The 14,696-nt window shown below is 44.2% G+C and overlaps 1 protein-coding gene across 3 annotated transcripts in view; it reads left to right on the forward strand.

The window, feature by feature from the left end:
* The window catches only part of TLN2 (talin 2), a 185,612-nt gene that overhangs the window by 130,460 nt on the left and 40,456 nt on the right, over positions 1–14,696 (forward strand). For all 3 annotated transcript variants that reach the window (XM_060282860.1, XM_060282861.1, XM_060282859.1), the window contains exons 35-43: positions 895–1,056; positions 2,428–2,568; positions 3,202–3,383; positions 4,750–4,882; positions 7,003–7,104; positions 10,290–10,460; positions 13,378–13,524; positions 13,903–14,004; positions 14,190–14,309. In XM_060282860.1, the coding sequence (XP_060138843.1) occupies positions 895–1,056; positions 2,428–2,568; positions 3,202–3,383; positions 4,750–4,882; positions 7,003–7,104; positions 10,290–10,460; positions 13,378–13,524; positions 13,903–14,004; positions 14,190–14,309 (1,260 nt within the window). The remainder of the gene's footprint in view (positions 1–894; positions 1,057–2,427; positions 2,569–3,201; positions 3,384–4,749; positions 4,883–7,002; positions 7,105–10,289; positions 10,461–13,377; positions 13,525–13,902; positions 14,005–14,189; positions 14,310–14,696) is intronic.

The raw sequence follows: 14,696 nt of genomic DNA on the forward strand, positions 1-14,696 counted from the left end.
AAAAAAGCTTGCTGGTATCTCCCTAGATCTCTCAGCGTCCAGGTAATCAGCAATGAGACCTGGACCAGCCCTACCTGTATTTTGTTTGCTCTGAAACAGTCCATGCCTGAGAGCTGCTAAGGATCTTGCCAAACATTTAAATACGTATAAGACTACTTTTTAACCCAGGAAAATCTCAAAAGTCGGGTGTCGTCTTATACGCCGGGTCATGTTCCTTATACAGCGAGTATATCCCAAACTCTATATTTTAACTGGAAAGTTGGGGGTCGTCTTACACACCCAGTTGTCTTATACGCCGGAATACACTGTAACCAAATGGCTCTTTAAAATGTGTCTACTGTCTATGCCAGCGTTTCCCAACCTTGGGCCGCCAGCTGTTTTTGGACTACAACTCCCATCATCCCTAGCTAGCAAGACCAGTGGTCAGGAATGATGGGAATTGTAGTCCGAAAACAGCTGGAGGCCCAAGGTTGGGAAACCCTGGTCTATGCCGCATCGTAGGGCCAAAATACAGTGTCCAAAAGAGTCAAGTTCCTTTCTTCCTAACACACTGGTGCTTCAGAACACAGGTGGAGAATTGGCAGAGCAGCCATTCCATCGCTGAGCTATGTCAGGGCCAGCCCAAGACATTTGGCTGCCTGAGGCAAAGGGAGAAGATGGAGCCTGCAAAAGCTCACCAAACTGTTGAATCCTATTTTGACACTGACAGTGGAACAGCATCCTCCTCTGTACACCTGAGGGGCAGGCCTCATGGCATATGCAGCTCTATGCACTCCCCACCCCTCTACAACTGCCGCCTGAATTGGCTGCCTCACTCTGCCTCATGGTAGGGCTGGCCCTGTCTATGGTTCTATTTCTGCCCCCTCGGCCATGTGTTTGTCTTTTGTTTTCCAGGTCTTGTCAGCAGCTACAATTGTGGCAAAGCACACTTCTGCACTGTGTAATGCATGCCGCATTGCTTCGTCCAAGACAGCCAACCCCGTTGCAAAGAGGCACTTTGTCCAGTCTGCAAAGGAAGTGGCAAACAGCACTGCCAACCTGGTTAAAACTATCAAGGTATGAGAGTCTCCTGCCGCTGTACTGTTAAGACAGCCTCAGTCAGACAAAGGCTTAAATACTGTTAATCTCTGGCTCCTTTTTTAAAACTGCCATTTTGAATCTCTTAGGGAGCCATTATCCGCCTCATTCCTGGAATGCTTGAGAACAGCTGTACTGCTAGACTGCAATTAACCTAATGTATTTGTGATTAGGGAGTTACATTTTAATTCTGTTGTTTCATCTGGAGGTTCCTCCTGTCTTCATTACAGGAGAAAAAAGACCTTGCTCTTGGGAAAGTGCGGGTTTCAAAAATGAGGAAGGAGAAAACTGTTCAAGAGTTTGGATTTCCCAACATTTATTTGAGAGAGCATATTATTTATTTATTTATTTATTTATTTTTATTTTTATTATTTACCCACCCTTAACCCAAGGTTCCAGGACAGGTTTCAGTAATTTACAAACATCATTAATAACACAATATTAAAAACTTAAACTTACAAAAATGTAAACTTAAAATTATAAAAATAAGGTGAGTCCTGAAAATTTACATCTCAAGTGTAATGTTATTAGAATATATCTTTCTCAATCCCTGCTGCAAATTGTAGCAAAGTAGATAATTATTGTCTGATTGAAAATATGAAAATGAGTTATTTGTGTGACTTTTAAAAAGTGAAGATAAGTAAAGAGCCAGCCATGAATCTCTTGGATCTCAACAGATCCCCTCTCACACTCATCTGTATGTTATTTGTATTTGTATTATTAAATTTATTACCCACCTCCCTTTACCAGCAGGTTTTGGGGCTGGTGACAACAATTTAAAATCCAGAATTAAAAACTGTTAAAACATATTGCATTCACAAGAACAGCGTGGGTCCTTAAAACACACATCTCAGCTGTCAAAGTTGTAAAGAGATATATCTTCTGCATTCACCAAAAGCTGTTTCATGAAGGTGCAGGACTTGCCTCTATGAGGAGCTGACTTAATCTCCGCTTTGCATGGGTGTCACAGAATTCAGGAGCCAGCCAAAAACCTGCAGGATATGTTCCTGGGAAAACATAGACAGAGAACTCATGAATGGTTCTGGTGATGAGCTGGGAACCTGACAGGCCCTTGTAAGCATCATACAGAAATCTGGGGTCGAGCTGACTGAATGGGAAGATCTGGGTTATCCGATTTTAATATATTGTGAGATGGAATTAGGCTGGGATGTGTCATCCAGTGAACTTCACAGATGTGTGGAAGGTTCAAGCCCAGGATTCCCACATCTAAATCTGACACCCTCTCTCCAGTACACCACAGCACTTAGTGGGTGGGGGATCCTGGCAGCATCTTTCAATGCTTTGTGTATACAATAACTTCTTGAACCCGTTTTTATTTTTCTTCACTAGGCCTTGGATGGTGACTTCTCAGAAGATAACCGGAATAAGTGCCGGATTGCAACTGCTCCATTGATTGAAGCTGTGGAAAACCTAACAGCCTTTGCATCAAACCCGGAGTTTGTCAGCATCCCGGCCCAGATCAGTGCCGAGGTAAGAGAAGTGCTGTATTAAATTAACTTCATAACGATGCAGAGCTTGTCTTTAACTTACTGCAATCTAATCTCCAGTTTTCTGGTCTTTGAGGATGTTACAAAGCATTTTGGAAGTTTGTTTGCAACAATTTAGCTCACCTTTTCTATGCTTTAGAGAAGCAAGCTGCCTACTTGATCTACGTCGCAATTGCCATGTCGGCTACATGGTAACCTCACATTGGTTTTATTTAACTCCCTCCCTCCCCTTTCCTGTGAAACTCTTGTAAGTAAAACTATAGCCCACTCCAGGGGTTCTTCCACATGCAATTTGGAGCAGGTGAGGATCAGCCTCAGCTTTTACAATTGTAGGATGCTGAGGCTGGTGGGAGTCCAAAACCCCTGGAGGGCACTACATTGGCAAAGTCCAGACAAAACAGGTCAACAAGCTATGATCTGATCCTAGGTTTACAGGGATTACTCAAACCATACTCTCTTGGTTTGGAACCTTAAGAATTGAATTGAGGCATGCTAGAAAAGGTAGGAAGAGAAGGAGCAGCAAATGGGTTCACCTGGTTTACTCTGGGGTTGTTACACCTGAACCCAACCAGGGAGTTGCTATGGAACTAAAAACCAGCTGCTTCCCTCTTTGCAGGGTTCTCGGGCACAGGAACCAATCCTGACTTCTGCCCGGACTATGCTAGAGAGCTCGTCCTCTTTAATCAAAACTGCTCGCTCACTGGCAATCAACCCCAAAGACCCTCCCACGTGGTCCATTCTCGCTGGGCACTCACACACTGTGTCCGAGTCCATTAAGAGCCTCATCACATCCATCAGGTGAGTCCTTTCGTTTTTATAAGCACTTGCAGTGTGGATACCTTTGCCCCTTTCTCTATATCATGTTCCCCATTATGCAGGAAAACACACCCTGCTCATGCTTATTATTTCAGCAAGCTGGAATATGTAAAAACAAGTACAGTGGTGCCTCGCAAGACGAATTTAATTCGTTCCGTGAGTCAATTCGTTTTGTGAAAAATTCGTCTTGCGAATCGCGGTTTCCCATAGGAATGCATTGAAATTTCTTTTTTTGCCCATAGGAACACATTAATTAAATTTCAATGCATTCCTATGGGAAACCGCAATTCGCAAGATGAATTTTTCACAAAACGAATTCGTTTTGCGAGTCACCATCAGATCGCAAGACGCATTGGTCTTGCGAAAAATTCGTCTTGCAGGGCATTGGTCTTGCAAGCACTGTATAGGGAACCTTTCTCAACCCAAGGCCTGCTTTCCGTCCTGGACAACCTTCCAGAGGCAACGTCTCAGCGGTGGGCAGCAGCTCCAGAGGCAAAAGCAGGCCGAGCAGCAGAGGTGGCAGTTGCCTTTCATACAGTAGGCTACATTCGAACACTGCAAAAGTCAGGTGTTTCTGCACATGCGCAGCCCTCTGTTCAGGCAAGCAAGAGGCAGTAACACAGTTCCAAGTATGCAGCCCAGCCAGGCAAAAGCACTTGAGAGGTGCAAGGATCAGGGATGGTGGGAAGTGTGTCTGGGGTGAGAGAGAGAGTCTCGGAGCATTGCGCTCAGCTCCCAAGCTTCCAGTTTTGCAATAACTACAGGCTGACTTCAGGGGTCAAGACCTCCCCCCACCTCTAGAATACTCTCTCAATCAGGCCCCTCTTTGAGGTATGTCCCCCCCCCTTTTTTCAGGTCTTTTCCTGTGTGATCTGTACTGTACTATGTTAATGTATGTTTTATGTTGTGTTTGTTTTAATTGCTTCTTTGTATTATATCTTATGATTATTGTTCTCATGTACACTGTTCAGTGCTCTGGGTGCTCATTAGTAGAAGAGGGGGGTAAAAGTGAATGATTGTCAGTCCCTTTATTTCCAGCGTTTGAGGTTTGAGTGCCGTTCCCTGTTATAGGCAAATTGGTGCCAACCATGTTCAGGAAAGAGGTATCAGCCGGCTAGGGAATATCCTAAAGATTGAAGAAGTGCAAAAGAATCTGTGAGGGGGGAGTTATTGGATGTGTATGGAGCATGCTCAGTAGCCACAGAATGCAGACTGATGGGGGGGCAAGGATGGGGGGGGAAGAGATGGAAAACCAGGGACAGAGCGAGGGGAGGGGCTGGAATCCTCTGTTCTTTAATATTTTGTTGCAGTTCCGACTTGACATAACAATCTGCCCTACATTATCCAGAGACAAAGCCCCCGGCCAGCGGGAGTGTGACTACTCCATAGATGGGATCAATAGATGCATCAGGGACATTGAGCAGGCCTCGCTTGCAGCTGTCAGTCAGAACCTGGCCACGAGGGATGACATTTCTGTTGAGGTAAGCAAAGCTGTGCATTGCCAATGAAGGAAAAGCTGACTCTCCTTCTCAGACAGGAGTGTGTCTGTGTGTGTTAGGGAGGGAGAGAGGAGAGAGAGAGAGAGAGAGAAAGTGCTCTGAATCAAATTAATGTAGTTGGCAGTGCAGTGTGAGGGGAAACTGAACAGGAAGAACACCAATAAATCTTCTGCTATAAACTGACTAGAAGATTTTCCCATGATGCATTGCATTCCTCTTGCTAACTCTCTTCCAGGTGAGTGAACCTGGTACAACAACACAGGTGGTAAACTGGCATAGGTTGTTTGCAAAATGACAGGTTGGAATTCTTCAGGGTGAGGCTCTTAAGTTTACTTTTTCTTTTAATGCCCAGGGGAGAAAAGAAGCACCTTCGTACAACCATAAGCAGCTCAGCTTCATTCCCTCTTCCATTTTTTAAGCAGGAAACTAGAATCCTACTTGGAGGAAAAAATAACAAGTTTTCACAAACTTATTTCTCTTGTTTTTACAGAGAGAGCTTAACATGAAGTTAAGTTTTGTGTTAAAAAAAAATCTGGCCATCTGCATTTGCTGTAATTCAGAAGGTTCCAGGTTCAAACTTGGGACCTTCAGTTGAAAAAAGATCAGATTGCAGCAGGTCATGGGGGGGAGGGGAAGTCATCTCTGCCTGACCCCCTGAAGTCTGCTAACCATCAGAGTAGATCGGAGGCTGGCCTTTGGCCCTCCAAATGTTGCAACCCCCATCAACCCCAGAAAGTGTGGCCAATGCAGCATATAGTTAAACTATGGAACTCACTCCCTCAGGAGGCAATAATGGCCAGCAACTGGGATGGCTTTAAAGAGGACTGGAGAAATTCATGGAAGGGAAGGCTAACAGCGGCTCCTAGCTATAATGACTGTGCTCTGCCTCCACAGATGGAGGCATTAATGCTTCTGAATACCAGTTGCTGGAAACCCCAGGAGGTGAGACTGACGCTTGTGCTCAGCTCCTGCTTGCTGCTTTCCCATGGGCATCTGGTTGGCCCCTGTGAAAACAGGGTGCTGAACTAAATGGGCCACTTTGGGCCTGATCCAACTGGCTTTCCTTAGGTTCAGCAACATCTAGAGGGCCAAAGTTTCCTCACCCCCAAGGAAGATAACGCTGGACTGGGTGGGCAAAGAACTTGTCCTGGCATATGGGAGCCAATTATAGGAGGGACAGAAATGGCAAAATGAATACGTTTTCCTGTTTTCCTGTTTTTATTCATATTTACAAAAGCAAACGTCAAAATCATGCTAATACATCATATAATTGAAGTTTAGTAGGGAGCCCCAAGGGTCATCTAGTCCAACCCCCTGCAATGCAAGAATCAGAGCTAAAGAATCCCTGACCATCCAACCTTTGTTTAAAAACCACCAGGGAAGGAGAGCCCACCACATCCCACATCAATAAATATATTTATATATATACTAGCTGGCCCTGCCACGCGTTGCCATGGCTAATCCCTGTGACTGTCACCACCCTGTGTTGATCCATGACGTATCCCGCCCCCTCCTCCCCCCACCCCCGGGTCATCCCTGTGACTGGCCCCACCGTGTCCTGATCTATCCTGTCCCCTCCTCTCCCCATTTGGCCTAGTCTGTAAAGGCTTCGGCCTAGTATGTAAACAGCAGTTGAGATGCTGTTGAGAGGGAAGGTTCTATAGGTGTAGTACCAGTATAGCCGCCGCTAGAGGGCGGTGGTTTGCAACCTGGTTCTTTTCCCAGAATACATTTTTGTCTGAGTGATGTGTTTTGAAACACAGGGTTTTGGGTTTTTTACGTGGCACAGGTGTGATATCTATCTTTGAAAACAGTATGGGCTTGCTCTCATATTCACATGCGGCATTGTGTCAAAATTTGAATGCAATCGGTCAAGCGGTTTTGGTGAAATGTGGATACTAACAGACATGGCCAGTTTACATTTTTATATACAGTATATAGATATAACAATAGGGCTACAGTTCCCCCACCCCACCCCACAGAGAGAACAAATGTGCTTTGCAAAATAGTGCCTCTTTGTGTCTTTCATGTCACCAAGCACCTCTCCATTGTCATTACATTTCTGTCTGTGGTCCGACATGTCCATTTTGTTTGTTTCTCAGGCCTTGCAGGAGCAGCTGACGTCGGTCGTCCAGGAAATTGGGCATCTGATTGACCCCATTGCTACAGCCGCTCGAGGCGAAGCCGCTCAGCTGGGCCACAAGGTAGGAAGCCACAAAATGGCCACTCTGGGAAAAAGTGATGTTGCTGACTTTTGGTCCGAGGCAGGTTCGTGAAAAGAACGCTGACTTGGGGAAGCAGCCATATGGGATCCACGGAGGAGGACTTGGGGAGGCAACTTTGGGATCCACTGAGGGGAGCAGAGGGCCTGTGAGACACAACCAGGCAGCCATTTTGAAGTTCTGCTGATTGCAGAAAACTACTTTGTTTAGCCCAAGTGTTTTAGAGCAATTAATTCTATTCATTATTGAGTCATTCGCTTCTGTATTTTTATTATCTTATGATCCTGTGCCAAAGCTAAAGGTGGAAAAAATGTAATTATATGAAAATGATACACAGATGGTATCTAACTCCAAGTAGACTAGTGTTCCCCAGTTATCAGTTCTTCTTCTTCTTCTTCTTCTTCTTCTTCTTCTTCTTCTTCTTCTTCTTCTTCTTATTATTATTATTATTATTATTATTATTATTAAAGGTTTTCTTGGTTTACAAAGATATGTGCACTGTCTCTCGTAACATTTTTACATACCAGTTTCATTTGTTGAGACATTGGGAAGAAAAGGGGGAAAGAGGTAGATGGGGGGAGGGAGGGTGGGGTCAGGTGACGATGTTTCTATTTTGCTTAATATATGTGGGGTTTATTGTCAGCATCGCTTGTGTAGGTTCTCTGCTGTTTGCTTGTGTTCCTTTGGTGGTGAGAGATGTTGGGGTTGGCCTAGGATATGGTTGTTCATTTGTGGTTGGCTGTGGTGGTCTTTGTTTTGTGGGTGAGTGGGGGTGGGTGGGTGTTTTGGATCAGGTTAGCCATGTGAACTTGTATGCTGTTGGTGGATTTTTGTCATTGTCTTGTTGGGCTGTGTATGTGATAAAGGGGAGCCATACCGGGGTGAAGGCATCTTCTTCTATTGAAGTAAGCCAATTCTGGGGTTATTTCTAATATTTGCTTGGTTATTTTGCATATTTCTCTTATGGTTGTAGTCCAGAATAGTTGGATTTTGGGGCACTCCCACCACATGTGGAAATATGTGCCTGTTGAGGTGCATCCTCTCCAGCATTTTGGCGAGGTTCCTGGGCATATGAGCGCTAGTTTTCTTGGTGTTAGGTACCACCTGTAGGTGAGTTTCAGACTGAGTTCTTTCCTTTTTGTTGATATGGATTTAAAGGGGGGTTTAGACCACATTCTGGTCCATTGAGTGGAGTTAATCTCGTAGCCTATGTCATCTTCCCATTGTCTTTTGATTGTGTCTAGGGGATTTGTGAGATTTTGGAGTAGTATTTTATATATTGCCGTGTCCCTTTGTCGTTAGGAGGAGGTTTTCGAAGGTTGTCAGGGGCCTAGTTGCTGCTGATTTTACTGCTGGATTGTTTAAGAGGGTATGTGGTTGGTGTTGTGCTAAACGGGGTATTTGGGTGTCTTCTAGTTTATCCTGTATTTCTTGTGTTGACAAAGGTTTGTTATTTTTATAAAAGTCTATTAGGCGATATAAGCCTTTGGTTTGCCAGGTTTTTATCTGGAGATTTTGTGCTGCGAGGTGGAATAATGGGTGGTAAACCAAGGGGGTTAGTGGGGATGGGGTTGGGGATAGTTTGCCTGTTTCTGTTTTCCATGCTTTGAACATGGCTTGTGTGTACCTATTAAGTGTTGTGGGAATTATCCTTAGTTTGTTTGGGAGGAATGGGGATGCTATGGTGCAGATACTTTCGACTGAGTCCCTCTCTAGGTGTATCCATTGTTTTGTCTCATTCTTCAGTATATATGGGATTATATGTCGGATTTGGTTGGCTCTATAAGATGTTTCTATTTGGGGATTCCCCATCCTCCTTGTGAGGTAGGGAGGTGCAGGTATTTGGTGTTTATTCTTGGTTTTTTATGTGAGAAGATAAAAGAGTGTAGTTTTCTCTGCATCTGCAAAGTTGGGTTGGGGGAATCCAGATTGGGGGGGTTTGGAATAGGTAGGTTAATTTTGGGATGGTGATCATTTTGATCATGGCCATTTTGTCTGAGAGAGTGAAATTCATATTGTTCCATCTCTTTAGGTCTTTGTTTATTTGTTGCCACAGGGGCTTGTAGTTGTGTAGGTATAATTTGTTGAGGTTTTTGGTTATTTGTACCCCTAGGTATCTGAACTTTGTGTGACATAGTTTTATCTTGGTGATATTAGTGAGTTCTTTCTGGGTGTGAGGAGGGGTGTTGAAGTACATGGCTTCTGATTTTGTAAAGTTTACTTGCAGACCTGACAACGTTGCAAATGTGTTGAGTTAGTTATCAGTGCTTAAACTACATTTTTTAGATTTGCCTTGAGAGCATCTTCAAATCTCTTTTGTTGTCCATCAGTATTTCGCTTTCCATCCTTAAGTTGGGAATAGAGTAGTTGCTTTGGAAGGCGATAATCAGGCATCTGAACAACATGACCAGTCCAATGAAGTTGATGTTGAAGAAGCATTGGTTCGACAGTGGTGATCTGTGCTTCTTCCACTGACATTAGTTCGCCTGTCTTCTCAAGTGATGTGTAAAAATTTCTTGAGACACCGTTGATGGAATCTTTCAAGGGGTTGGAGATGGCGTCTATAAGTGATCCAGGTTTCATAAGCGTATAGTAAAGTTGGTAGTACAATAGCTTTGTCAACAAGCATTTTGGTTTCCCTGCGAAGGCCCTGGTCCTCAAACACTCTGCACTTCAATTGGGAGAAAGCTGCACTCACAGAGCTCAGGGGCTGCTGAATTTTGGCATCAATCTTGGCCCTAGTGGAAAGATAACTGCCCAGGTAGGAAAAGTGATCGACATTTTCCAATGTTACACCATTAAGTTGGATTTGTGGCACTGCGGAGGGGTTGTTTTGTGCTTGTTAGTGCAGCTTGTTGGTGTTCTTGAAGTACATAATGTCTGAGGCCTTCTGGGAAAACAAAATGGCAGCTGCCCAAATCATAAACAGCAGCACTCTAACCACCCTGAGGACATGGCTCATTGGGCAGCACAGAAATGCTTAAATAAGCAAATTAAATATATGAATGTGGAAAAACAAGATGAATTACATTTAAATGGATGACAAATGGTAAACAGATGCATGGTGGGTGGGGTTTTTTTGTAAATGAATGCATGATGAAACAAATGAGGTCTTTGTACAGCCACATTGAATGGATTCTGTTGCCTTCTTTCCTTTCCTCCCTTAGGTGACGCAGGTAGCCAGCTATTTTGAACCACTGGTTCTTGCTGCTGTCGGTGTGGTATCCAAGTTGATGAGCCACCAGCAACAAATGACCTTATTGGACCAGACCAAGACTCTGGCGGAATCTGCCCTCCAGATGCTCTACGCAGCCAAAGAAGGGGGAGGAAACCCCAAGGTAGGCCACCCTCAGGATGACTAATTGAATATTGATATTTAGAGGTGGTGTCCTAAGAGAGGGTCCTACATGTTCTCTATTGCATTGTTCATCAAGCCGCAAAAGTATTCCCTTTTACTCTCAGGGATAGCAAATGTGTTACCTTCCAATTGTTGTAGGACTCCAACTCCCATCAGCCCCAGCCAGGATGGCCAGTGATCAGGCATATGATAGATGGGGAAGGTCCATAGCTCAGTGATGGAGCACATATTTACATGTAGATGGTCCCAAGTTGAATCCCTGCTACCTCCAGTAGGTCTGTGAAAGACTTAGAGAGCCACTGCCAGTCATTATAGCCATTGCTGAGCTAGATGGACTCTGTATAAGGCAGCTCCGTGTCTAATTATATTTGAAGGGAAGCACATTGACAGCAATGGATGGTCATACAAGTTTCCCAAGTCCAATTAAGTAAGTGAACAGTCAGCTTTGCAGCAGAATTTTAACCTGGGTCTCTCCAGTTCAAAGTGTCATCATTTTATCAGATTTGAATGGTGGATTTTAAGGGCTTTAAGCTTGCATACCTTAGTTTTAAAAAGAGAGAAACTTGTGAGTATAAGCAGAGAAGAGTTCTGCCTGAACTAGGCAATATGGTAGCACCATAGAGACCAACTCAGTTTTTTATTGGTATGAACTTTCGTGTGCATGCACATTTCTTCAGATACACTGAAACAGAAGTCACCAGACCCTTATATATAGTGAGAGTGTGGGGAGGGGTGTTACTCAGCATCAGAGGAAGATTCAGAAGGAACCACCAGAAAGCTCAAGATTGCCCTTCTTTCCTTTCCACAAGTCACTCAATAATTATTGCCTAGGAGGGCTTCCAGTTTCCTGGGCTGTTAAGCTACGGCATGTTCAGCATAACAGTTCATCCTGCCTTCTGAATTCCTAACACAAATGTCTATGAGAGTAAAAATAGACTGGTTTCAGCTTTTCCAGTCAATTAATTTTGAACTCCTTGCCCATAAGCATCTTCCTGTTCAACTTCCCTCAAAAGCTCTGCCATCTCTCCCTGCTGATGCCAGAAAAGGAGAGCCAAGGTTGGAACCACAGTGTGTTTAAAGTCTACCTCAGTATTGTCCCCTCTGATAGTCAACGGCTTCCAAAAGTGTCTGGCAGAGAAGAGTCTATTCCTTTGCATCTTAGTTGGAGACTTTGCCAGGAATTGAATCTGGGACCTTCTGCAGTCACGAGAACCAGAAGCTTCAACATTGCAAAGGCCCTGCTACTGAGCTATGGCCCTTCCTGTTGATTTTAATTGGTGGGGAGATTTTAATTACACAAAAATGTTGTCCTGCTAATCACACTGATTAAGCCACTGAAGCTTGCAGGCCCATTGGCATTGTGGCTTAGTGTGCTGTTGTTTTTCTTAAAGGATAAGTTCTGTAGTTTGCATCTAAGTCTCTTGGGGTAGAATGAACTGTGCCATTCCAGACTATGAGAATGGCAGGGAGGAGGGAATCCCATTTTTGAAAGCTACCCTATATAACAAACTCCCAGAAATGGAAAGCTAACGTGTCAGGGAGACAGGTTCCAGACTAGCCCTTTGTCTTACTGAGCTAGATTTCTGTTTTCAGGGGAGCAGTCAGGGATTTCAGCAGTTTTACCACCTCATTCTCCTGCCTGTGTAGACCAGCCACTCATATTTCCCTCAAATACGTATATTCCGGCATATAAGACGACTGGGCATATAAGACGACCCCAACTTTTCCAGTTAAAATATAGAGTTTGGGATTTACTCGCCGTATAAGAAATATGACCCGGTGTATAAGACTACCCCTGACTTTTGAGAAGATTTTCCTGGGTTAAAAAGTAGTCTTATACGCAGGAATATACAGTACTTTTACTTTGTCAGAAGATGCTTTCAGAGAAGAAGAGGTGATTTGCATGTCTGGGGGTCTAAAAATACAGTCCTTGTGAGCAATCAAGCATGAATGGTGATGGATGATGAGAGACTTGGGAGATATTCTTTAATGGCCCTTAGACAAACGTGTGTAATTAAAAAATCCTGCCTTCGGTAATCACCCCTGTCTGACAATCGTCTCCCGCAATGAGATCATGAAGCAAACACTGTAATTGCCTTAAGAAAAAGCTAAATGTGTCCGTAGGAAGTCTAGTTTTAAAGTCTCAAATCAGGGGAGTGGAGACTGGAAGGGGAATGGAACCTTTTTTTAAAAAAGAATTGCTTTTTACTTTTGAAACTAGGCTCCTTTTTCTTTAACACACCAAGGCTCACATCCCTTCTGTCATTCAGCACCAGCCCTACTATTGAGCTGGCCTCCTCAGGAGGCAAATGTTGAGGGGCACAGAGGCCACATTCACACCATACATTTAAAGCATGATAATACTACTTTAAACAGCCTTGGCTTATCCCCAAAGAATTCAGGAAGCTGTAGCTTGTTGAGGCTGCTGAGAGTTGTTCGATGACCCCCTATTCCCTCTCACAGAACTACAGTTCCCAGGGTGGTTTAACTGTCAGTCCCTCTTTGCAGGAAAGGGGTTGTATCTCTGTGAGGGGAATAGGAGCCTCCTCCTAACAACTCTTGGCACCCTTAACAGATTGCAGCTCCCATAATTCTTTGAGGGAAGCCATGACTGTTTAAAGTGGTATTGTACCTTAAATGTATGCCGTGAAGGCGGACAGAGCAGACAAAGCTGTGGGTGTCAACTCCTATTTTCTGTGTTCCCACGTGGAAAACCATTTTTCAGGTAGGAAAGTGACATAGATATATATAGAAGATTATTATTATTTTAAGTCTCCATGCCGGCCATCACACAAAAGTTGTGTTTTTCAACAGAAGGGACACTGGGATGTGTTTCAGTTGTGTCAAACAAAGAAGGAGATGCAATGTTTCCTGTTTTCTCCATCAACTTATTTCAGGCTTCACACACTCACGATGCCATCACGGAAGCTGCCCAGCTGATGAAGGAAGCGGTGGATGATATCATGGTTACCTTGAATGAAGCTGCCAGCGAAGTAGGGATGGTGGGAAACATGGTGGACTCGATAGCTGAAGCCATGAGCAAGGTCTGTAAGAGTCTCCTGGGATCCCTTCTCATTGCTGTTTCCCAAGGCCCCTGGAATATGTGGTTATCCCAAAGCACTCAACAAGACTCAAATTGAGGTTGCAGCTATCACAAACTTGTTATTGATTATATCAATAATTTCCTTCCTTGGTAGCCTTATAACAGATAGAGGTGTCTGTGATTCAAGGACTTGGGGGGAGAGGGGAGACACATGCAGACTCAGTCCCAGACACTAATGATACCATTCCTATTTTGCGTAATTTAGGCCAGTCATTGTGGGTTTTCTGGTTACAGTAGACCTTTTCCACTTATGGGAACAGGGTCTAGATTTCCTGCCATTTTGATCACCTTTCTTCTTCCTCTTCAACCCCCATCACAGCTGGACGAGGGCACACCACCAGAACCCAATGGAACCTACGTTGACTATCAGACCACCGTAGTCAAATACTCCAAAGCCATTGCAGTAACAGCCCAAGAAATGGTAAGATCTGTTGATGGCAGCAAAATGCATTGATGGATACACCTGATGGCCAGCAAAAGCCTTTGGGAACCCAAGAAGATCCAGCTGCTGGATCAGACCAAAGGATAATCTAGTGCAGTATCCTGTTTCTCACAATGTTGCACAAGTGAGGCACATTCACCTCTTCTTTCTTCACATTCCTTCAGATGACGAAGGCGGTTACTAATCCAGAGGAGCTGGGAGGACTCGCTTCACAAATGACCACAGACTACGGTCACTTGGCATTTCAGGGACGGATGGCAGCCGCTACAGCAGAACCGGAGGAGGTATTGAGCCCTTGGTCTTGTTTGGGGTTAATAAGCATGCAGTGATGGGACCAACTTTGGGGAGAGGGCCCAGGCAACATCAGATTTCTCCTTCTGCCCCCCTTTCATGCGCTCTGTTCTTAAATTGATGCCCCAAAGAAACTACCCCCCCCATTGGAATTTTGCTGCTTGTGCAGAAAAATCATCTGCCTCTTGATTATCTCTGTACTGATTTGGTATCATTGATTTGTGCAAAGTTGGGGTTTTGCCTGCTGTCTTGAGCAAGCCAATAAAAAGGCAGAATATAAATTTAAGCAGTGCTTGAATTTATTTATTATCTGTTCATTTGTTGTTGTTTTTTGTCACATATACATGCCTCCTTTTTCTCCAAGGAGCTCAAGGTGGCAT

This window comes from Zootoca vivipara, chromosome 14 (assembly GCF_963506605.1).
Source record: "Zootoca vivipara chromosome 14, rZooViv1.1, whole genome shotgun sequence".
Taxonomy (NCBI): domain Eukaryota; kingdom Metazoa; phylum Chordata; class Lepidosauria; order Squamata; family Lacertidae; genus Zootoca; species Zootoca vivipara.